This window comes from Heterocephalus glaber, unplaced genomic scaffold (genome assembly GCF_053883595.1).
Source record: "Heterocephalus glaber isolate CG9 unplaced genomic scaffold, H.glaber_assembly_v1.0 deba00000937, whole genome shotgun sequence".
Lineage (NCBI taxonomy): Eukaryota > Metazoa > Chordata > Mammalia > Rodentia > Bathyergidae > Heterocephalus > Heterocephalus glaber.
The window spans coordinates 15054696-15079797 of NW_028258173.1; the positions used below are offsets into that span (position 1 = coordinate 15054696).

Below are 25102 nucleotides of genomic sequence, written 5' to 3' on the forward strand. Positions count from 1 at the left end.
GCTTCAAGGGAGGGTGGCATGGAAGAGGGGCAATGCAGAAGAGAAGACAGCAAGGTAGCAAGCAACAAGTGACAAGCAATGACCCTCTTTCTCTCCCTTGTATCCTATCCAAGATATCCACCCTTAGAGTGGGTAGCACTCACACCCAAGGTGCGACAGCTTTAATCCTAGCATCACACCTTGAATCAATCCCAGCATCACATTCTTGATCCCAGCATCACACACCCTAGATCTAGCCACCTCCAAAAACCCCCATCCATGAGCACTTGAGGTTCTGGGGGAACATCTAGATACAAGCCATAACACAGACCCTTTGAGAAGTAGGGTTTGGGACTGGCGGTGTAGCTTAGTGGTAAAGTGCTTGTCTAGCCTGAAACACAGGGTGATCTCCAACAGATAATGATAACAACAACAATAATAAAAAGGCCTGGTGAGAGGTCTTCAGGTCATTGAGGACATGCCCTTTGGAGGAGACTGGGGACCCAGCCTCTTCCTCTTTATTTCTCTTTTACTCCCCAGCCAGGAGGTATGCAGTTTTGATTTGCCACATATTCCTACCATGATGACCAGCTGCAGGCCCAGAGCAACCAGGTCAACTGATCACAGCCTGAAATCTCTAACACTGAAGGCCAAAATAAACTTTTTCTCTTCATAAGTTGATTATCTCAAACATCTGTTATAGTAACAAAAGCTAACACAAAACTCTTTCTTAAACTCATGCTTAGAAATTATGACAAACCAGGTACTGCTCTAAGGATAGAGGCCATAGCAGAAAATAATACAGGTGGAAATCTCTGTCATACATGAGCTTATATTCTTGGAGGTTTTATATACAGAGTTGGCAAAAAAAAAAAATGTATACACACTTCAGCAGTTTGCCATATGAATAAACATCTGGAAGCTAATGGCCACCACTTTGAGCACCTCTTGTAATTGTAGAAGCCAAAAGTAACTTGTATTAATCTCATGATAAATTTAGTATTAAAATATTTATACAAGTTTTTCTTTTCCTGATGTACACATTTTTTGGTGGACTCTGTATACATTTCCCCCACAATGTCTCACTATCTCTAGCCACCCAATCAATTCATAAACATAACTTCTGTGATAGAAATAAAATTCCCTAAATCTATTTCTGACCATCATTCCTCTATCTCCTCCAACCACTACCACAAAAGGACTGAGGGGCTAATTTGCTTATCTATGCCTCTACAGCACCTGTGATAACATCTGGCACATAGAAGTTCATTTATGCAGAATTTTAATCCTGTAATAATGCCAAATCACAAAGCATTACTGCACATTCAGTATAGTTTTATTAACCTAAGAATATATAATACTGTATTAGCTCAGGAAGTAGTTCTCAGGCTAATATCTGGCTAAAAGACTTTCAAAACACATCATAGCCAGGCGTGGGGGCACACATCTATAATCTCAGCACTTCGGAGGCTGAGGCAAGAGGATTGCCGAGAGTTTGACGCAAGCCTGGGCTACATAGTAAGCTCAAGGATAGCCTGAACTATACAGCAAGACCCTGCCTCAAAAAAGAAAAAGAACGTTCATTATTGCTTACATATTACGTGTATTAAAGCTCTACATTTACATGCTCTTTTTAATTCATGTTAATTAAGTTTGGGGGGGTGGGGTGTTGAAACAAGGTCTTGCTATGTAGCTCAGGCTGGCCTTAAACTCACTATGTAGTCCAGGCTGGCCTCAAACTACTGTCAATCCTCCTGCCTCAGCCTCCTGAGTGCTGGGATTACAGGCAGGCACCACCACACCCAGCAATGTTAATAAGTTTAATACCATGCCGAGGACTATAAATGTACAAAAACACAAGCCAATACAATACATGCCATTCTCAGAGCCTTCTTTTCAGGATTCTAAGTTCAAGAAATATTTCCAGCACTCTAGCAAATAAGCTATCTGCCCAAAATAGCTATGGCTCAAAAGTGGAAACAGCCTTGACTCACCCACCTCCTTACCCTGACTGGACTCCTCTATGTAATAAAAATGAGGCAAAAACCAACCCATCTTCAAGAAATTGGTCAAATTTTCTCACTGTGTCAAATAACACTCAAAATTAGTCAGTCATTAGGCCCTGGATTGAGCTCAGTGGCACCTCACCTGCTTTGCAAGCGCAAAGTCCTGAGTTCAATCCCAGATACCAAAAAAAAAAAAGTCAAGAATTATTTTCTTTATACAAGTATTGTGACTATGACATAACCCTTATAAATAACATGTTGTGAGGACATGCTTTTGAAATGTGTGACAATCTTTTCTTTTTTTTGGTACCAGGGATCAAACTCTGGTCCTTGCACTTGCACAGCAGACGGCGAAACCACTGAGCTAAATCCCTGGCCCTGTGTAACAATCTTTTAAACTGCATGTTTCCTCACATCTTAGCTGACAGACACAACAGTCTGTCAGTAGAGAAGACTGGAAAGTTACATTGTACAAAAGTTATCAGAAGTTTTTAAGTACTTAAAACTTTTTGAGGATGATTATGACATTAAGCATGGCTAAATGTCACACTGTATTTTCACTTATATGTCCCAATATAGACAAGTTCCTTGCAGAAACTGCTGGCCACCAAATGTAATCTTCAATTTCAATACTTAAAGTGACTCAGGGCACAATTATACCTCTACTACACTGTTCTCACCCTTTAACTTCTTCACAGTGGAGGCTTTACCTTGGGTGGTGATTGCTGCTGTTTGTTGCTATTTCCTGAATGCTGCAGTCTTAGAGCCCGGGGGATAAATTCAGGAGCCAGTGGATTCAACACATATGTCTTCTTTAGTTCTAAAGCCTCTAACTGAGCCTTGATCTGGTCAAATGTGATCCCATGTAGGCTGTTATTTTCATGACAAAAAGTGATAAACCGCTCCCAAAACTTCCTACAGAAAACATTTACAAGATTGGGTTACAATTTCAGTGGATGAGATCACAGAAATGAAAATAAGTAACCAAAGATAATTTCAAAATCAATACCCCACCAAGGCCCAAACTCTAAAGTCCAATAGTTTTCTATGATTTAAATACAATCTTTTGATCAAATCACAAGATTTCAGAAGGTGGATACTCAAACTAATCATGACAAGTAGTATGATACATACAAAACCAGCTCACAAGTAATTTTGACTCCTCAATGCAAGTAACATGCTCAATGCTTGGCTTGCCAACACTAATGTAGAATGTTTCTTGTTATTTACAAAAATTTCAAAACTTATAGTAACTCACTTTATAGAAAAATTTGTACTTCTAGGCATACTTACACATACATACGTGTCTATACATAGTCATGTGCCATATAATGATGTTTCAGTCAACAACAGATTGAATATATAACTGGTTCCATAAAATGATACCATTTAGTGGCATCATAACTTCGTTTGTATAAATAAATATACACTATAATGGTCACAATGACAAAATCATCTAGCAATACCTTTCTCAGAATGTACTACTGCAGAATGACTGCACACACATAATATGATTATACGTAATCATATATATGTATAAAATCTTATACATGTAAACACACACACACACACATATGGATGACATAGGGTCAAAGTAGCTTGTTGCTGAATGACTAAGAAAAGCCAATTCAGAATAGAAATTTGAAAAAAAAGCAGATAATCCTCACGAGAATTCTTAAAAAAAACCCAACTACTCCTACCGTATTTTTCTCTTAACTAATGCGTGTCATAAGCACATTATATAACTAAATTATAAGAATAAATTATAGAAAATACATTAAGTTGGAATACTAATTTTAGTGTTGATTATTCATTTCCTAATCAAAGTAATAAATGCTAAAGGAAAAAAATACATTCAAGATGTTGCAGTTATATATTGCCATTGTTTAAAATCTGAAAATTGATCTCCAACTTAAAATATTAAATACATATTGTGAAAGACAATACTTGAAGTTTTAAAATTTTAAATGACTAGTATAAATATGCATACCTATGTTTAATATGAGGTTCAATAATATTTACTATGATATAAAAGATATGTGACATGGTTTCTTCCTAAGTTGATATCCTATGTTCAAGTTGAGAACAGATAATCAAGATGACTTCAAGAACCACAAATGAAAAGGTTTATGTTATAAAACTTAGTATATGAATGGGAATTGGGTTATTTATATACTCATAGAACTCTACAGAGTTTAATTCTGAACTATGTTTCTCTTACATATGCCTTCTAATTTTTTAAAGATGAGTTTAAGAAACAAGTCCAGAAAAAAAATTTAGGCCGACATGTAAACAAAAGGAAAAGTAAACATACCATAAAATATTAAATATGTTTCTAACCATAAGTCATAAAGATGAACAAGATAATTACTAAGAATACACGCTGAAAAGCTGTACTTCATTTTTATTCTTAAGATCCCACTGGTCCCGAGTACTGTCAATAAATTAATTAAAAACCCTCTGAAAAAAAATCAAAGTCTTTTTTTTCTTCACAGTAACTTGAAAAAGTATTCTAAGGAAGAATTATCTCCAAAGATCTAAAATCCATAAACTTCCCTATCTTTTCATTGGAACAGTCACAGCATTCAACTGATGAATATTTATCAATACAAATCTACATACACTATTCAAAAGTTTTTTGGTTTTTGGGGGGGGGGGGGGGTTGGTGCTGGGGATCAAACTCAAGACCTTTCGATTGCAAGGCAGGCAGTGGAACCACTGAGCTAAATCCCCGGCCCTAAAAGTTTTTTAGTCTAATTGATAAAGTATTAGTTTCACAGAGTGGCATTTTGTCATGTGCTGGAGTCCAAAACAAAGCATGACAAGGAAAGAATGGATTGGCTTTTGCTCTAATTCAGTTTATATCAATTCCATATTACATATTTTTATTTCAAAGTCAGATAGCCAAATACTAAAAACTGTTCATTTTTAAGCCACCTTCTTAAACTCCACACCCTGTTCCTACTCTGCTCTCAGGGACCTCTCACTAAACATAAATTAATCAAAGTAAACAAGTTCCAAAAGTAGCTTGAAATTTATATTTTAAATCTTATTGTCACACTGACAAAGCAAAATTGTTCTTGTGTCACCTAGCAACTGTGTTGACTTTGGGCAAATTACTTAATTTCTCTTTATATCTCTTTCCTCATTGTAAAACAGAGCACCAGCAATACTTTCATTATTATTCCTTCTTATTGAAAAGACCATCTCTCACTTCTAAATATGTATTCAGAGAAATAGTGTTTTCCTTCAAAAAGTTTTAGTTTTAAACCCGAATTTTTTTTATTTTCCTCTTGGTAAAGGCTCTTTCAAATACTATTGTCACTGCCACCAAATTTCCAAAACTTTACTGAGGCATTTCTTTTTCTTTCTTTTTTTTTTTTTTTTTTTTAACAGTACCGGGGATCAAACTCAGGACCTTGTGCTTCCGAGGCAAGCGGCAGAACCACTGAGCTAAATCCCCAGCCCTACTGAGCCATTTCTGAACACATATAATGGAAAGATAACTTGAGAATTTCAACTACACTCATACTGAGGGTAAGAATTCACCACTTGTTAAAGTCTTCACCAACTCTCAGCACCTTCCCTAAAATGTTAACATATTATTATGTTAATCATTGTTTTCTAGTAATGTTGGTTAGGGAACCCAAGTATTACAATCATATTATAATTTTAGGTATTTCAAAGGACACAACCTTCCTTTTAACCACTGAACAGAATTATGAACACAAAGCTTGGTGTGTTTTTATATAAACCTTGCTTCTAAGGTCACTGACAATACATTGAAGAGCCACTTGACTAAAAAGAAATCACTTGATGTCCTTAAGTCATCCTGTGTAGGTATGTATGTAAATATATAAGTACACACATATATATGTATGCACACATCTGTACACATACATGAAATATATTTGCATTTCACTGTGTTAATGAAAGGTGTTAGTGAAAGGAAAGATCTCCTACAAAGGCGGTGGTATGTATGTTGTCCAGGTGTTATCACCCTCCCCTTCCTCCCCATTCAGTGCCGATTTACAGTACACATTCATCACTTCCTGGGAAAGGCAGCTCAACCCTGAGGAAAGAGCTTTTAATTTTTCAAGTCAACGTGACATCTGTTTGTGTGAACCACAGTAACAGCTATGTGACCCTGAGCATTATTTAAAATCTCTGAATCAGGCTGCCCATTTAATATGCAAAAAAATAGCCTCCTGCAGGGCTGCTGGAATGACTGAATGAGGCAATGTGTGCAAAGCACACAAGCCAGCACCTGGCTGAGAGAAAGCTGTCAATAAATGATAATCAATGCATTAACATGTTAGCCTGGAGAGCGAAGGAAGCAGTTCACTGCATTTAATACTAATAGAAAAATTGTTTAAAAAAGAGAATAGATAACTGTCTTCCAAACTGGTGTAATACACATAGCAATCATTCTTTCAAAATGATTGACATTTGGGAATATTACGTTAACTTTTTGTAAATACTGCATGAAAATGGGAGGGGAAAGTCTTGATGAATTTAGACTATGAAGAATTCATTCCTCCATTCTTACAGACTTGGATGATCACATTATATCCTCCAGGTTTACTTGTACTGTGAGATTAAGTTAATTTCTTTTTGGTACCGAAGATTGAACTGGATCTTGTGCTTGTGAGGCAGGCAGTGGAACCACTGAGCTAAATCCCCAGCCCCAGAGATTAAGTTAATTTCTAATGAAATTAGCAAGGTTAAAGTTTAAGTAAACATATGCTTCAACTATCAACTCCTGGGCTAGAGCTACAACTAAACTGTCCAAATAAAACTGTTAATCAACATTCTCATTTAGTGATGAAATGTATAATACCCTTGAACAATTTATTATTCCCCTGAACATATTTTGCTTAGCATATGAATTAATTTGCAGTCTAATCTGTGCTGCACTCCAACTGAGCAACCAATAGACTCAGTTTCAAGTTAAAACTTAGCCCTGGACAAGTCTAACAGTGTAGCCTTAGAAACCACTCTGCACAGCCGAGGATTTAGCTCAGTGGTTTCGTTGCCTACTATGCAAGTGCAAGGACCCGAGGTCGATCCCCGGTACCAAAAAAGGAAAAGAATATCTTCACCTATTTGCTCTGAGAAACAATTTATGTCAAAGAGAGGAGCAAAATGCTGATCTCATCCCATTCACAGCATGGTCATGGGTAATGGATTCCTTAAATATATCCAAGTTGATAAACGTTTGGAATTACTTATAAGGAGAGCCCAAAAGTAATGTGGCTCCACCACTCTAAGGCCTATTTATTGCCCCAACAGTGCCTATTTTTAATACACATTATCCCACTGTTCAGTGTTTCTGTATAATAAATATAATCAAACTATATGTGCTTTTTTACTTATCAAATCATAAATATAAACACAAATGGTAAAATACCACAGGAACGTTCTAACCAAATATACTTTCAATGTAAAGTAACTGGAGTTAAATTCTTGGAATGAGAGTCAAATTCTTGGAATGAGAGTCAAATTAGTAGACTCCTTAATATATTTAGTTCTATTTATTTGTAACTTGGAATTAACATATTCCTTTCTCCAAGCTTTGTCATTAATGGTTATAAATGAGGGCTGGGGATTTAGCTCAGTGGTTCTGCTGCTTGCCTTGCAAGCACAAGGACCCGAGTTGAAACCCTGGTACCAAAAAACAAAACAAAACAGAAAAAAACCAAAACTAAACTAAAAGATAATGGTTACAGATGAATGCCATTTTACTTTACAAATATGAAAAACATGTTACAACAGAACTATTTAAAGTCATGAACCCTTACTTATATTTTTTTAAAGGGTTTTTTTCCCTAATGTAACCATAAATTACAGCTCTCCTTGATTCCTTTGTTAATACTTCCCCTTACAGAGGATATTAACTTCTTTTGGAGTCTTAAATTCTTATACATGCAGCTTACTCTTAATGGTCTAAACTCTTTTCCCATAGAATTTTTTTTCTTGCTAGAACACAAAAACAGACAATAAAATGCTGCCATACCTATACTGGAACAAAAAAGTGATTTATAGAGAGACAAGTTCTAACAGCTTTGCCTACACTTTAATTCTAACATATCAAAAAGAAATAATTACTCAAAGCAGATTTCGGACTGTCTGCATCTCCTTTTATTATTCTGAAATTATTGTGACAGGTACTATCACACTTATGAAATATTAAGTAAACCCATAAGTGACTATTAAACATTTCTATTCAACTGCTTTTTTAAAAAATGTTAATACAGTTCTTCAATACTTCAAAGGACAAGTACATTATTGGCCTCATATAGTTAAAATTTCTACTAAAGAGTACAAGTTATATGTATAGAGAAATGTTTTAGTTGACACTTTAATCATATTTTGTTAAAAATTGTTCCTCATAACTATAGTCTAATCGATATTAACAATGCTATCCAAAGACAAGTAATGATTACTTCTAACCCCTTAATTTTAAGATCTGTATTAACCAGATACAAAAAAATTATTTACATTCAGAAGCCTTGAGTAAAAATGACTACAGAAAAAATTCACCAAAAAATGTAACTAAAGTAACATAGAAGGGAGGAAAAGGAGGCAGCAGACAATGCAAAATTTAATAGCCACCGAAGATAGCCACACACACACACACACACACACACACACACACACACACACACACTCTCTCTCTCTCTCTCTCTCTCTCTCAAGGACCCTTGTACTAGCTGCTCTCTCTTTCCAGAGCACTTTTATGCCAGATAGGTCTATAGCTCACACTTTCACTTCCAAAGTTAGCTTCTCAGTGAAAACTACTCTGAACCTATCATTTACAATCACAAACCAGCTCAGCCCACACACATCACTTCTAATTGTCCTAAGTCAGTGATGGTGAGGTTGTTCATACCACTGAAAAGTTCTAAAAGGTTTGCCATCACTGCCTAAGTGTTCTATTTCTTTTCCATTAAACTTACCAAATAAAATACTGCATAATATTCTTGGTTTGTCAGTCTTCATCTGCTACCCAATCAAATATAAGCCCAAAAGAGCAGAGATCCTGCCTATTTTTTTTTTACTGATATATCTTCAGTGGCTAAAAGAGTGCTTAGGACATAGAAAGCACTCAGAAAGTACTGATGTCTGTTGAATAATGAATACACAACTATGAATATCACAAATAGACCCAAAGTCAGACTTTTGTGTTATCACTGGATTTCAGGTAGTAATAATGATTTTAAAGAGCAAAGAGGTCATACAAATAAATGTATACATAGGAATACAAATTACTTCACATTTCCCCTTTCATGTCTCAGTCAGTGACACATAATTACCTGCATCTTCCAATAGAGCACAGTGCAATAGGATCTCCCACCACAGCAACCAAAGACTGTGCTCTTGTGATGGCAGTATTGAGAAGCTTGTAGTTAGATAAAAAACCATAATCTAAGTCCTCTGTAGAATCTTCCAGAAGTTGCTCTTTCTTTTTAATTGGCGTCTGTTTATGTTTACAAGTATGTCTTGTACGTACTGTGCTAAGAAACAAAACTCTGAATTGCTTTCCTATAAAAAGAATTTTGAAAAAAATACTTGAGATTGTCATTCTGAATCACTGATGTAATACACGCATTGCATTTTTTTAAAATGTAATTGCTAAATAATAGATACTGGCAAGGATACAGAGAAATGAAAACCTCTGTACACTGCTGGTACAAATGTAAAATGATGGAGCTGCTCTGGAAAACACTGTGGTAGTTCCTCAAAATAAATAAACATAGAATCGCCATATGATATAGCAGAGTCACTTCTGAGTATATAGCCAAAGGAACTGAAAGCAAAGTCTTGAAGAAGTATTAATATACCCAAGTTGATGCCACCATTTTTCACAACAGCCAAAAAGTAGACGCAACCCAAATTCCACAGATAAATGAATGGATGAATGAATAAAGTATATTATATATACATACAATGGATCATTCAGCCTAGAAAAGGACAGGGAATTCTGACATATGCTACAAAATGCATGAACCTTGACAATGTTATGCTAAATGAGATAAGCCTGTCACAAAAAGACAAAGTTTGAGCAAAAACCCAAAAGTTCTATAATCTGAAATACTTCTTTTTTTTGTTTGGGTTTTTTTTTGGTACCGGGGATCGAACTCGGGTCCTTGTGCTTGTGCAGCAGGCAGTGGAACCACTGAGCTAAATCCCCGGCCCTATAATCTGAAATACTTCTGATCTTTAACATTTCAGATAAGGGATATTCAATCTGTACTATGATTCCACTTATACGAGGTACCTAGAATAGTTAAATTCACAGAGGCAGAAAGTACAATGGTAATTGCCAGGGGCCGGAGAGTGTTACTGTTTATTGGGCACAAATTATCAGTTTGAGAAAATGAAAAAAGTTCTGGGGATGGATGGTCACGATGGCTACACAATAATGTGAATGTACTTCAACTGAACTATAGACATAGAAGTAGTTAAAATGGTAAATTTTTATGGTATGTGCATTTTACCATACTAAAAACATGTTATTGCTGGAACCAACCTTTGAAATTATCTAATCCAAGGTCTCATTAAACACAAGGACGTTTTCTTGAAGCAGAATAAGCTAGCCTCTGGCCAACCAGGGGAAATACTGCTGATTCTACCAGGAAGCTTTACTGAGAGTCAGATTTAAATGACAGTTTTTCTTATGCTCTTCTTATACTATTCTATGACAAATCTTTTATCGTATGACAAACCTTCAAAAATTTGAAAATAGCTTTAATGTCAATCCTTAATCTTCTATAAGGCTAAACAATCCCAGTCCTTTCAACCATTCCTGACTCTCATATGGTAGTCTCTAGTCCATTAACTATTCTAGGTCTCCTTAGTGTTTTCTAGTTTAGTTAAGTGTTTACTAGTGTTCCTCCTAAAATACCCCAATTCAGCATAATCTAGACAAGAGGTGGAGGTGTGGAGCTACTTGTTTCCCATGATATGGACATTGTATTACTCTTGCTACTGTGTATTACCATGAAACCTAACATTGCACTGGACATTTTTAGTGCTCACATCATAGTAGTGCATCATATATTTAAAAGTACAAAGTTTGTACCAATTCAGTACAGGAACACAATCTAAAAGAGTTGGTATTAACTATTCACTTAGGGAAATCTACAGATAAAATCTTTACAAAGAAATTAGTTCTCAATATACTTTAATAATGTGTTGTATGTTTTTATAACTGTAATTACATAATACAGATATTATGTGGCATTATATAATTAGGTCATAGAAAAAAATCCACTTTTAATACTTTTACTTAGATAAAAAAATTAATAAACATGTAAACAAAGCTTTATCTACAAAAGCTGGCACTGAAAAAACTTAGTATGAAGTGAATACATCACATCTGCTCCAGAATTAAGTGACCTAAGATCTCTTAGTAATTTAAGATCTTTTAAAGAATTAAAAATCAAATATAAACACACTAAGAATTAGGCATCTGAATAACAATGCATTCCAATTAATACTTACCTTGAACATTTAGAACCCTTTCTACATTAACATCAGATAATCTCTTTTTTCGAAGTTCAGCACGTATCCTAAACACTTGATCTGCGTATGGAGTCACCACACCAATGCTGCCATCATCTAACTTCCCCCATGCTACTGGCCATTTCCTTCTTAACTCTTCTACACGTTCCACAACTTCAAATACCTTCAAATACAAACACACACATACATATTAGTTATCACCAGTGTTTGGAAAAAGAATATGGTAAGTAGAAGTGATGTATAAAGGATCTCATTTTAGCAAATACCGTTTGTAAAACTACTAAATGGGAATAATGTGTTCTTTATGTGGACGCAGTGAGAAAACACATTTTTATTCACATTTCAAACAATAAAATTCTTCAATAATGCAACCAGTGAAAACATGAAAATCAGAGACAATTTAACTGGCAACTGGTCAGCATTCTTTGTGCAGTCCCCCATTCTTAAATGGGGAACAGCTCAAATCCCTGGTAGGAAGGATAATACTGATGGGGTTATATAACTAGAGGAAGAAGAGAAATAATTCTTCATGTCCCCAGTGCTTCTCTGTCCATTCTCTAAATGAGGCCAATGAAACCAGCCAAACAGCTAGAAGGTTCCTATGATGAGTATAATGAAGTCCCAGCAGCACAAGACCTAGCATCAGGCCCTCCTCACTGATAGAACTATGCAAACCAGCTGACAGCAAGCAGCTAATACACTACTGGGTCTAGGACAAACTTCAAAGAGACCAATTTTCAGAATTCACTGCTTTCTTGCAATACAACTTTAGCCAAGCCATTCCATTAACTTTGCAATAAAATAGCAAACTGAGTTTTATACAACTGAGTTTTTTGGACTCTACTTATTTGGATAATGATAGGGTTTTAGTATGATTTGATCTATTTTAACTCATCCATTTTAACTCATCTGATCTATTTGAACTGATCAAACAATTTTAATGTTTGGCACAGTAGAGAATAGAAAAGTTAATAAAACATGTTCCTTGCATTCTAAGTAATTACTGTCTTCTTAGAAAACAGTGACCTAGTAAGATACACACACACACACACACACACACACACACACACGCACGCATACATACATATGGCAAGGTCAATCCAGGGTCAGGCAAAACTCTAAGGGACATACAGTAGAAGGAGAAATTTCAAAACATGTCTCTTAAAAACATTATTTATTTACCATTTATTAATATCTATTTGAATTTATAATATTAAATATGCTTAGTAAAATTACAGTTTTTATTTTTTCAAGACTGTGAAGATTAGGCTAGAAAGCATCTCTCATTTCTAGATTTAAATTCAATAAACAATGGTGTTAAGAATAAAGCCATCCCGAGGGCTGGGAATTTAGCTCAGTGGTTCCGCCATCTGCCTTGCAATTGCAAGGACCGGAGTTTGATCCCCAGTACTAAAAAGAAAGAAAAAAAAACCAAAGAATAAAGCCATCCCATTGTTACAATGATAAATAACAAGTATATCAAATATACACACTGCCCAAGAACTCTTTAAGACTGGACTGGATTAAAGACTGGTGGGAATTCTTACAAGAAACAAGAAAGAGTGAGGGTAAGTGTACTACAATAAGAAATAGAAAAACAATAAGTAATTGTCTTTACCCACAGGGTCAGATGTGGGTGTAGCTAAAACTTGGGAGACACCTCTGCTGGTCTACCACTAAGCCATATGTCATTGTTCCCTACTTTATTCCTTTGTTCACACCATTATACTGTGTTTCAGGAAGCATAAAACTATAGTCAAAATGCCCCAAGGGCTGGGAATGTCACTCAGTGGCACAGCACCGGCCTGGCAATCATGAGGTCCTGAGTTCAATTCTTAGTACTAAAAAAAAGAAAAAGAAAAAGCCCAGACTTGGAATGGTAGTATGAGAAGCTTGGAAAAATCCCTCTCCCAGATAATATAGATAACTTTTAAGATTGTCAAAATTAGTAAGGAATCTGGAGATTGATCAAAGAGCTTACAAGAAAGTAACACACATTTATTCCTTCACTCTTTTTTTTGTACTGGGGATTGAACTCAGGACCTTGCAGTTGTGAGGCAGGCATGGTGCCACTGAGCTAAATTCCCCAGCCCAAGAAGCATTTATTCAACAAACCCTACAGAAACTCCGTAAAAACAGTGGGAAGCTAGGATACTCAAACTAGGGACTGCATCCACCTCTCACAGTTCCATCTTATATAACTGTTTCAGCAGCCAATTTCCATCACAGTGGTTCTCATATACCCTAGCTCCCTATGAGGAAAGAGCTATTCCAAGTGATTCTGGAAGCTGATAAACACTGGCAGATCCTATTTTCTACAGGTCCATGCTGCAGAAGGCCTATATTGAACAGCTGGCAGCAGTGGGATACTGTTTCCCTAGCCTCATCTCCTGCTTACACAGAGAAGATCTGAGTGGGACAGTAGGTGAAGACTGCAGTCTCCTTTTCCCACACGGTTCTATATTGCTGGAGGACTGATTCAGTAGGTTTGGCAGTTGGATGGATGACTGGTCCCACCTTCCCAGGACAGAAGACCTATCTTGTATAGATTCAACAGCCAGTGAACATCAGCAGATATCAACCTCCCCTAGACTGGGTCACAGAAAGATCTATACTGCATGGTGGCAAAAGCTATTTCTGTTTGTGTCTGTCTGTCTCCCTCCCTGTCTCCCTCCCTCCCTCTCTCTCTTTCTCTCTCTCACAGCAGAGCTCTGGCTCCCAAATTGGATGCTGGTGAGACACCAGTAAAAAGCAAGTTCTTCCACATTGTCCCCCACAATTGCTCTGTAAGTTCTGCCCAGGACAGGGTAAAAGGAAACCTCACAAACTTGCAACATCTATCTCTAAGGAACCCAACTTCAGTGATCATACTGGGGAGCAATTTATGCCCTAAAGAGGTGAAAAATAATTGAAATGAAAAATTTACCAGCAGGATTCAACAGTAAATTTGAGCTGACAAAGGAAGAAATCAGCAACTGTGAAGATAGAGATTATGCAATCAAAAGAACAATGAGAAAAAGTAATGAAGAAAAGTGAACAAGGGGATACCATTAAGTTCATCAGCACTCAAATGATGAGAAAACCACAACAGAAGAGAGAAAAGAGCCTAAAAAGTGCTTAAAGAAGTGATGCTTAAGGGCTGGGGATTTAGCTCAGTGGCACTGTCCCTGCCTTGCAAGCACAAGGTCCTGAGTTCAATCTCCAGTACCAAAAAAAAAAAAAAAAAGAAATGATGCTTAAAAACTTCCATCTTATGAAAAAAAAATGCATCTATAATCCAAGCTCAATGAACTTCACTTACATCAAATGAACACTAAAATGTTGAAATTCAAGATAAAAATAAAATCTTGAAAATAGCAAGAGAAAATAACACATCACTTAGAAAGACATTCCAATAAGATTAACACATGACTTCTTATCAAAAAAACAATGGAGGGCAGAAAGCAGTGGGAAAACTTATTTCAATATGGAGAAAAGGGGAAAATAAAACAACTCAACCAATAATCTTACATCCAACAAAACTTTTTGTAAAGGATTTGAATGAAGGAAAAATAAAGATAATCCAACCCTGGATAAACAAAATCTGTAAGAATTCCTTACTAGAAGACTTACCATACTAGAGATACTAAAGGAAATTCTTCAGGCTAAAAGCAAGTGTCACCAAATAATAATTCCAATCTATAGAAAGTGTTGCTAAAAAGGTTATTATGTGGGTAATTTTTTTTAAAAAATACATGTAACAGCATTTCTTCTCCTTTCTCCTCTTAACTGGTCTAAAGAGTAACTGCATAAAATTACACATTAGACTATAACAAAGAAAGGTAATATTCATGACAATAAAAGACAGGAGCCAGATGGAAAATGACATAGATGGTACTCCACAAAAAAAGAGAATCAGAAAAATAAGGTTAATATAGAAAAGTCTTTCTTTTCTTAGAATTTTTTAAATACATAAGGTTATAGAAAGTAATAATTATAAGAATGTATTATTCAGTTTGTTCTGTATACTATGTATTAAAAAACAGAACCAAAGGAAGAGAAGGAATAGAACTGTGTAGAAGTAAAGTTTCTATACATCATTGAAAGTTAGCGTAAATTTGAAGTAGATTCTGCTAAGATATATATCATAAACTCTAGCAAAACCACTAAGTAAACAAATAAAAAGTACATAAACAATAAAATGGGTTAAAATATGATATTAGAAAATATGTATTTAATACAAAAGGAGGCAGTAAAAGAGAAGTAGAGGGTAGGAAAAAAACGTGATGCAAAAACAAAACACAAAACAAAAGCCAGAGGTCAAAAAGTATCAGTAGTAATACTGAATGTGAATGGACTGAACAATCCAATCAAAAGACAGACTTTCAGACTAGATTAAAAAAAAATCAAATGATATGCTGTCTACAGAAGACATACATTAGATTGAAGGATATAAAAAGGATGAAAACAAAAGGACAGAAAAAGATAAACCATGCAAACAGCAATCATAAATGAGCTGCAGTAATTATTAATATCAAACCTACTTTTAAACAAGAAATTTATTATCTACAAAGGACATTTTACAATAATACGATCAATCCATCAAGAAGGTACAGCAATTATAAACACATATACTAAAAAAATACATATTCCCAAAGTATATGAAGCAAAAATCATGTTCTCCTCTATGACTCAAGCCCCACAAAACTCAATGGATTCATTCTCCATATCTGTACAACCTCATCTGTCACTTATTCTATCTTCTGGTTATTTGTTCCCATTCCTTCTCTCTTCAGATTGAATCTCTCAAAGTCAGGAATCATGTCTCAGTGCTTAAGTATTTAAATTATGCATTAAATTGAGACCACTGCATTATTTGTGAGATTTTAATTCAGAGTGAAGAATCTTTCTCTTATTCTATCATTTTAAACATGAGAAAGAAGATACACATTAATATGCTGTAGCAAGGCACTGATATAGTTTTAAAAGATACATTTCTTAAAGCAGCAAAAATTAAGTACAGTATTCCTTCTACTAGAGATTCTTTTTCAACTCCAACCTCTGTTTTAAGTCCATTTTGATGGCAATTCTATGTAAGTAAGACTATCTTACCATCATAATAGTGGAATTTAACTATTCTCAAGTGGCTTCTTAAATTTTGGTGAGAATCCTTACAAGAGATCTCATCTTTTCCCTATCAATGTATTTAGTGCCACCTGACTTACTCTATGATACAAAAGTTTCACCTTTAAATTATTCACCATCAAGAAAAGTCTAGGAGTTGGTCATGGTGGTACAGCCCTATAATCCCAGAACTCTGGGAGGGTATGGCAGAAAGATCACAAATTGAAGCCCAGATGGGCAAATGAGTGTCTCAAAATAAAAAATTTAAAAGGGCTGTGGATGTAGCTCAGTGCTAAGGTCCTGGGTTCATTTTCCAGTATGAAAGGAAGGAAAAGAGAGAGGGAAGGAGAAAGGGAGGAAGGAGGGGAAGAGAGAGAGAAAAGAAAAAAGACCAGGGCTTTTAAACATTTACTGTCCAAGAATGGCATACTGATACCCAAATAGACTTATTCCAGTATTCATAACTTTGAAATGTGTACACTGGTATACAGCTCCAGTGAACTAGGATCAGGTTTTGCTCCTTGTAGAGAAAGCCCCTGGCAGAATATGTCTCAAATTTTTGACGGTAATTAACTCATGTGACTGAAGACATGAATAAATAACTGTGCTCTGGTAAAGTTCAAGGTGGCTTGGAATTTCTCTAAAATTACATGTTTAATATTTAAAGGTTATACAAACGTTGCCACTGTGCTTTTTAATATGAAGTATGTATTTTTCCCCAAAAGTTTTTGAGTAAAACTGACAACCCAGGAAGATGTACTTTATCCTATAGCTTATATATTCCCTGGAAAATATAGCAGGTCATTGTGAAAGAACAAGTAATCCAGGCTGAGAAACAGCTTTGGGCAAATATCAACCCCATCTCAGGGCCAAGGCAAATTAGGGCTCAGCTGTGATTCCTGGAAGCAGGAATACGAAACTTTCTGGATTTTAGGCCCAGCTCCATGGATAATTTCGAGGCCAGTGGTTTGCAATCCAAATGCAAAACAACAATGCAGAACCCTAGAGTTATTCTCAATATTTCAAAGACTTAAAGAAAAGTTTATCTTTTCCTAAAACTAAATGGCATGGACTAACAAAAACGTCAAGTTTCTTGGCTCTGGAGTAGGGTTTTATCAAGTGGTACTGACGATTTTCTTGCACTGACTTCCAACTATAGCTCTCTTATCAATTTTTAAAGGGAAAGATGAGCTGGGCATTGTAGTATGGTATATGCCTATAATCTCAGCACTAAGGGAAGCTGAATGAGAAGATTGAAAGTTTAAGGTCCCACTTAGGCAACTTCAGTGAGACCTTGTCTCAAAATAAAAAGGGCTAGGGATATAGTTCAATTTAAAGGCTTTGGATTCAATCCCTTGTCCTGGAGGGGATATGAGTTGCTGGTACACAGTAAAAACCATTTCTTTGTAAATGAAATGAATAAACTGTGAGATTCAAGGGCAGCAGAGCTCAGAGGACAGAAACTATTCCCCTAAGGATAACCATCCACTCCTGTCTCCTTTGGGTTTCCTGAAGTCTCTTGCAACTGCCAAAACCTTACCCAAGGGTTCTGGCTTGCTAGCCCCTAACAAGACTTCACCATGTTTTTTTGTCTGCTGCCTGATCTCACAGTCTCTCTGAAAGCCAGAAACTGGAAGAGGACCATGTAAGTCAGCACACAATGGGATAGCAACAACAGTATCTGGGACTGTGTGATACCTTTGGAGCAGAGGATTCTGCAATTCAAGTCTTACACATTACGAATAATACCTCCTTTGAGGATATACTATAAAATTTAATCAGACTCTGTTTTAGATGTCTACCAATAATGATCTCTATGGGAATAATGTCAATTTTTAAAAAATGAAATCATGTATTTTGTGTTTTATCACTAAGACAAAAAGTAAATCAATTTTTTGTTTCCTATAGGAGACTGATCTTAACATACCATTGTATAAAAGAATAAATTTAACACTATTTGCATGAAATCAACAAATATTAAAATGTCAACCCAAAATTTTAAATAAATGCTCAACAAAACCAGACTGAGAGAATGTCTGAGAGAATGACCGAGAAAATGACTGAGAAAATGTCAACTATATAAAAAGGAAACTAAAGTACCTCAGCATTATTATAAAAAGCTGTGCTATTTTTTTCTTGTACATCTTCCCCTCGTGCTGTAAAGAAAGTCAGTGGGTAGAAATCCTTGTGTGCTGGTTGCTTTCCACTGGCCATCAGTTTGCCCTCATAGAAAAGTTCAGAGGTATAACTGCAGAGAAAAGAAAAATTCAAAAATGTAATCTATCATCAAAATAATTCTACCCACCTCCCCCACAAAACTTCAGTCAAATTCTAATATAGCTTTATGTCCACGATTACAGTACTTTTAGTCCAAATATTGAGTACTTATGATTCCAGTAATTTCTCCAAAAATAACCACAGTAGTAACAACAGAGAACTCTCCTGGTATAACACTGATAAATGAGTTGATTTTGGTATGGTATGAAGCCAGAAAATAGAAAAGGAAGAAATTATGATAATTCAATGCTAGTTGAGACCTTTGTTCTATGAGAAAATATACTAACTAGTATACTTTCTTGGTTAACATATACATCTACTTATATAGATCATGTATTTATACAGTTATGTGCCACATAACAACTTTTTGACTAACCTATCACAGCCATCATAACATCACACCACAATGTGCTACTCACGTGTTTGTGGTGATGCTGATGTAAATAATAAGTAATAAGTATAGCACATACAATTATGTACAGTACATCATACTTGATAATCATAATAAAGACTATGTCAGGGGTTCATGTATTTGATACATTTTACCATTGTTTATTATAAAACAGTATGCTGTGTTACATCAGCTGCAGCCCAACAGCTCATGTTTACAGTATCTCTTGAACGCATTAAAAGGACAGGTCAGGTGGCTGTCACAGACCATTTAGGTTTGTGTAAGTACACTCTAGGATATTCACAGTTATGAAATTCCCAATGACATGTTTCAGAGACTGTATTATGTCGTTGATGCATGACCGTACATGGAAATATTCAGATACAGACACTGACACAATGCACCCAACTGCAGGATGTTCAAGGCTTCAGCTGTAAAACAAATACTTGCTACTGGAGAAGATGCCATTTAGTATTTGACTCATCACTGACTGTAGCAAATGACTGGCAACAGAAAGAGGAATCTTATTTTGAGACACTGGTAAAGTATTACCTATCCAATTGCTTTCAGAGAAACCTAAAAGCGGTTTTAACTTGAGTGACCTCACCAATATTATTAAATTATACTAAATTCTAAAGAAGTTTAAGTTTCTGGTGGGCATAATGCCTGGAAAGAAACACAAAGGGCTTCCAGACTGACACTAATGTTGTTTCTTCAACTGCATGCTCGTTACGTGGTCTGTGCAGGGTGTGACTACTCACTGAGCTGCCACTAAGGATATGCTCCCTTTCATCGATGCAGACTGTATTTAAAAGAAGTCCTTAAAAAACTTCTTCCCTCCCTGCCTGATTTTCTTTCTTCTTTTCTTTCTTTTTTTTTTTCTTTTGGTACCAGGAATTGAACTCAGGACCTTGCACTTGCCAGGCAAGCACAGCACCACTGATCTAAATCCCCAACCCATTTCTTCCTTTCTTTTAAAATAGATTTGTTGTACAATACAGGAAGAGGTAGATAACTATTATAGGAGTTACCAATATATTTATTATAGCATGTAGTTTTTTATATAAATTATATAATTAGTCACAGAAAAATGTATCATAGCCAGTCAAACCTAAATTTTTAATTCCTACAAATGCCTTATTTTGTGAAAAATCACCACTATTATTTTTGGAGTGCTCTTTTAAAAATATAAAATTAAACATAATTTATAACACTAAGGACATCACATAACCTGTTGGGAATAGCCTGTGCCTAGTAACATGCTGATCTGAGTTCCCTCCCAGAGACCACAGAAAGGGTGTGAATCAGAGGGGACAGTTCACACCTACTTGATGATAGCTTCATGGGAGCGGTAGTTCTCACATAGAAGGATCCTACATGGAAACTCAGCAGGGTAATGCTCATAAAGTCGATCAAGTAACGAAACATGAAGGTTTCTCTCCCTGGCAAATTCACTGTAAACAAAAGGACTGAGCTGTAACAGACAAAAGATACAAAGAAAATTTAACACATAAATAGTATTTTTTAAGCCTATTTATAAAAATTTACAATACTAAAACTTCTAAAATACAACATGCTGAATGCTGGAGCACAAAAAAAAAATCAGTTATATTATTTTTTGTTTTGTTTTGGTATGAGACTTGAACTCAGGGCCTAACACTTGCCAGGCAGGTACTGTGCCACTGAGCCACATCCCCGGCCCTGTTGTATTTTCTATAAATCATTTTATTTTAGGGACCTAGACTAAAATTTCTAATTCTTCACTGCAGTATATCAACACTAACCTAGAATTTCTACATGTAAGCCTCCTCTAAATAACAAATAGTGTCTACTTCATTAACTTCAGGGAGGCAACCCACTGCACCACTAGGGGAATCACAGCAGTTATTTCACCAAAATTAATCAATTTTTAAAATGATGAGCTGGTAGGACATATAGACTGTGATTAAAAGATTATTTTTAATAATTAACAAAAATCTCTTGATCTCATAAGGTATAAGTAGTCATTCTAGGTTATACCTTTTACTGTTAAAGAACAAAATCAAACTACTTCAGGCAAAAGATCAAAACAGATTTTATTCCTCTACATTCATCTTATTCCTGGGCGTCTTGACAGCTCTAATATCATGGAGTTGCAATCTTAAATCAACTGTGGCAGAAAAGAACTCCAAACTGCAACTCTATAAAACAGCTATCTTTATAGAAAAATTATATCTCTTTTTCTTATATATAGGTATTCAAGTACATAAAATCTGACATATGCTTTGAGATTTTTTGACCGTAATCTTTAATTAAGCTCATTGTTTATGATATCAAAAAATTAATCCTTAAAAAAACAGGTATTAGAAACAGGGAATTGCAGGAAGAATAATTTAAATTTGATTTATAAAGAAAAGAGGGCTGGGTGTGGCTCAGTGATACAGTGCTGGCTTGGCATGCATGAAGCCTTGGTTTAGTTCCCAGCACCAAGGGCAAAATTGTCAAATATTCATAGTAAAGAGAAATGAGCTTCAAAAATTAATAAACATAAAAACCATAATACTGATAAGATTCTCAGTCATCCCAAATTATCTAAACAGAAAAGAAAGAGTGGTAGAATGGTAATTTTTCTTCATAAATACTAGTATTTTTCACCATTTGTACGGAAATACTTAAAGTGGTTAAACTATAATACATGCACAATTTCACAGCATGCTTTGGAAAACAGAATATTAAACATCAAAATATAATTAAGTTATTTTCAATACAATGATTGAGAGGGCACTTACCTGCATGTGATCACCAGCCAAAACAATCCGAGTGCTTTTAGTTGCTAATGCTAGAGGCATAATAGTTTCACACTCCATGGCTTGGGCAGCTTCATCTAATAAAATGTGCGTAAAAAAACCTAGAAAATATAAGGTAAATACAGTGAAGCATATTATAATAGCATTAAAGGTAGAAGTGGTTATTTTCTTTTTTGCTAAAGAGTTTAGTTTATTAACCTAAGACTTGTAAGTACTTTTAAGGCCTATCCTCAATTTAGATACTCATCAATTTAAACCCTAACTAACTTTAAAAATAATGGTTAAAAAACCCATTTTTTGTATAAGTAGAAAGTACATTCCAAAAATGATAATAGTATAGTAGCAAGGCATGGTAGCACATGTCTATAGTCCCAGCTACTCAGGAGGCTGAGGCAGGAGGATTGTTTGAACCTAAGAGTTCAAAGTCATCCTGGGCAAGATAATAAGACCCCCATCTCATTCATATATATATATAATGTAAATAAAATGTAAACCAGTAATACTGTTGCCTATTATCATTAATTATCATACACAGTACATAACTGTATGTGTTATACTTTCATAGCAGGCTTGTCCCCACCACTGTCACCACTAACATGTGAGCAATGAGTATATAGCCACTTCATGATGGCCATGATGTCACCAGGTCATAGGAATTTCTCAATTCCATTACAATCTTATGAGACCCCTGTCACACACTGGGTCCACTGTTGACTGAAACATTGTTATGTGGTACATGCCCAGATAGACAGATAGATAGACAGACAGACAGAACTTTTTATATCCTGTTTTGGTTTTTTTGGGGATTTTTTTCAATACTGGGGATTGAACTCAGGACCTTGCGCTTGCAAGTCAGGCAACAGTGCCACTGAGCTAAATCCTCGGCCCTCCTACTGTGGGTTTTTTTTTTTTTTGGTACCAGGGATCGAACTCAGGTCCTTGCGCTCGCACAGCAGGTGGCGAAACCACTGAGCTAAATCCCTGGCCTCCTATTGTGTTTTTTAAAAAAATCACTATTCTTCAAAATTAGGGACTGATAACAAATGTCAAATGTGTACATTTTCAAATGTTCCCCAAATTAAAAACACCCACAGTAGAAAGCATCTCATGTCTTAGCTGCTATTACCACTCACCTAGGGGCACGGTGCTGTGTACGCAAGAAAGAGGAAAATGTCCTTTGCTCCAAAGACGGGGGAGAGGCAAAAACCTGTTTGGTGACCCCACTGCCAACTCTCCACAGTAGGAGGCTCTCTACTAACATAGCAAAGGATGTAAAGTAGTTTTTCAACAGAATGGAAAGTGACAAAACTCTCTAGAAGTCCATGGTACAATAGGTTAACCGGCTTTCTGTGAGTTGCTCAGGAACCCAACCCCTATTTCTATGAATATCAAGAGTTCCAAATAATCTGTTTATAAATTTTCTAGTGCAACCTGTTTTTAAACTGTGAACTTTCTAAATCTGACTGGTTGGCAGTAATAACCATCATCTGTCAGACAAACATAGCTAGAAGTAAAAATATAAGTATGAATAACTGTCATCTATTTACTGATGTACCTAGGCATGATACGGCCACATGTATTTTTCTTTCTATTGAGAATTCATGCTTTTCTTCTAAATAATTAAGAAAAACTACACAAATATAGAATCTAACCCCTAGACTAGTGGAAAAATCTGTTTTCATTAGATAACAAATAGAGCTAGGCTTCGATTAGGACCTGGATAAATCATGAAATTACTGACTACTGCTTTAACTAGAAAAGGTAACTTGAATTAATCAAACTAACTTAAGTTTGAGTCTTAATTTTCGTACGTGTAAAATAACTTTCCCTATGGTTAATAAAATTAAATGAAATAAAGTATAAACAATCTCCAGAAGAAAGGGCCAAGCTCATTTTCTGTAAGTATGATTCTATACTCTACCTCTTCAAAGCCATTATTTTTTCCTCACACAACCATACTGTCTAAGAGGTTTAGGTTTTTAATCTATGTGGCAAATATTCAGTACATAATCATAAAATAATGAGACTGATTGTTAGACATACCAAATTTACATTTTAAATAAGTGTTGTTCCAGTCAAAGAAGTCACTTGGTACAAAATATAACTCATTCTACTGAGGCTGCCACTGTTCAAAATCTTTTTGAAAGTTTGCTTTTGTAATTGCCCTCACCAGCCAACTATGAGCTGCATGCACAAGAAAATGAGTCTCATTACATGGGATGCATGTTTCTTTTTGCTTTTTTTTTTTAAACCCCTAATGGTATTCTCCAGTTTGATCACCTACCTTATTCATCTTAGATACATTTCAAAAAGATTTTGAAGGCTTTCAAAAATTAAATCCCCAATTAAAAAGAAAAAAAAGTTGGCCAACATTTCTTCATTTAAGATAAACAGAAGTTTATCAAGAACCTCCATGTAACTATCCCTGGGCCAGGTGCCAGGAATACAAAAGTCGCTACTTTCCAGGGATTCAGTTGTTCAAAAGAATGTCACCAGCTCTGAAAACAATTCCAAAAGGAGATGGCAAAAAAATGCTAGGCAATGTCAACAATTATATGACAGTAATAAATGAATATCCTTCCAAAGCTACTTTAAAATGATGCTGTTTTTCTGTTTTTTTAAAAGTACTAGGGATCGAACTCAGGACTTTGCACTTGCCAGGCAGGCGTGTCACCACTGAGCTACATCCCTGGCCCAAGTTGTTTCATGGACACAGATGTGGAACAATTTCCAAGAAACATTTTTTTCTGGTACTGGGGATGAACTAATGACCTTGCGCTTCTGAGGCAGGCACAGCACCACTGAGCTAAATCCCTGGCCCATGATGCTAGTTTTTGATGGTTAAGTTCCATCATATTTTTCAAAACAACTTGTCATCTTACATCTGTATTCATATATAAGGTTGATTTTACACAGTTCCAGCACATAAATATAGTAATCTTAATAGTATATAATTTTAAAATCCTGTATGATTTTTGCCTCAATACTATATAATGCAAAGGCAATTTAAGACAAAAACTTGGAAAAAATGT

The 25102-nt window shown here is 35.6% G+C and overlaps 1 protein-coding gene across 10 annotated transcripts in view; it reads right to left on the minus strand.

Moving 5' to 3' along the window:
• Positions 1 to 25102, minus strand: part of Helz (helicase with zinc finger) — a 156565-nt gene that overhangs the window by 53908 nt on the left and 77555 nt on the right. For all 10 annotated transcript variants that reach the window (XM_087208592.1, XM_087208594.1, XM_087208588.1 and 7 more), the window contains 6 exons: positions 22053 to 22171; positions 20613 to 20758; positions 18717 to 18864; positions 11493 to 11676; positions 9302 to 9530; positions 2696 to 2900 (listed from right to left, as the gene is read on the minus strand). In XM_087208592.1, coding sequence (XP_087064718.1) covers positions 2696 to 2900; positions 9302 to 9530; positions 11493 to 11676; positions 18717 to 18864; positions 20613 to 20758; positions 22053 to 22171 — 1031 coding nt within the window. The remainder of the gene's footprint in view (positions 1 to 2695; positions 2901 to 9301; positions 9531 to 11492; positions 11677 to 18716; positions 18865 to 20612; positions 20759 to 22052; positions 22172 to 25102) is intronic.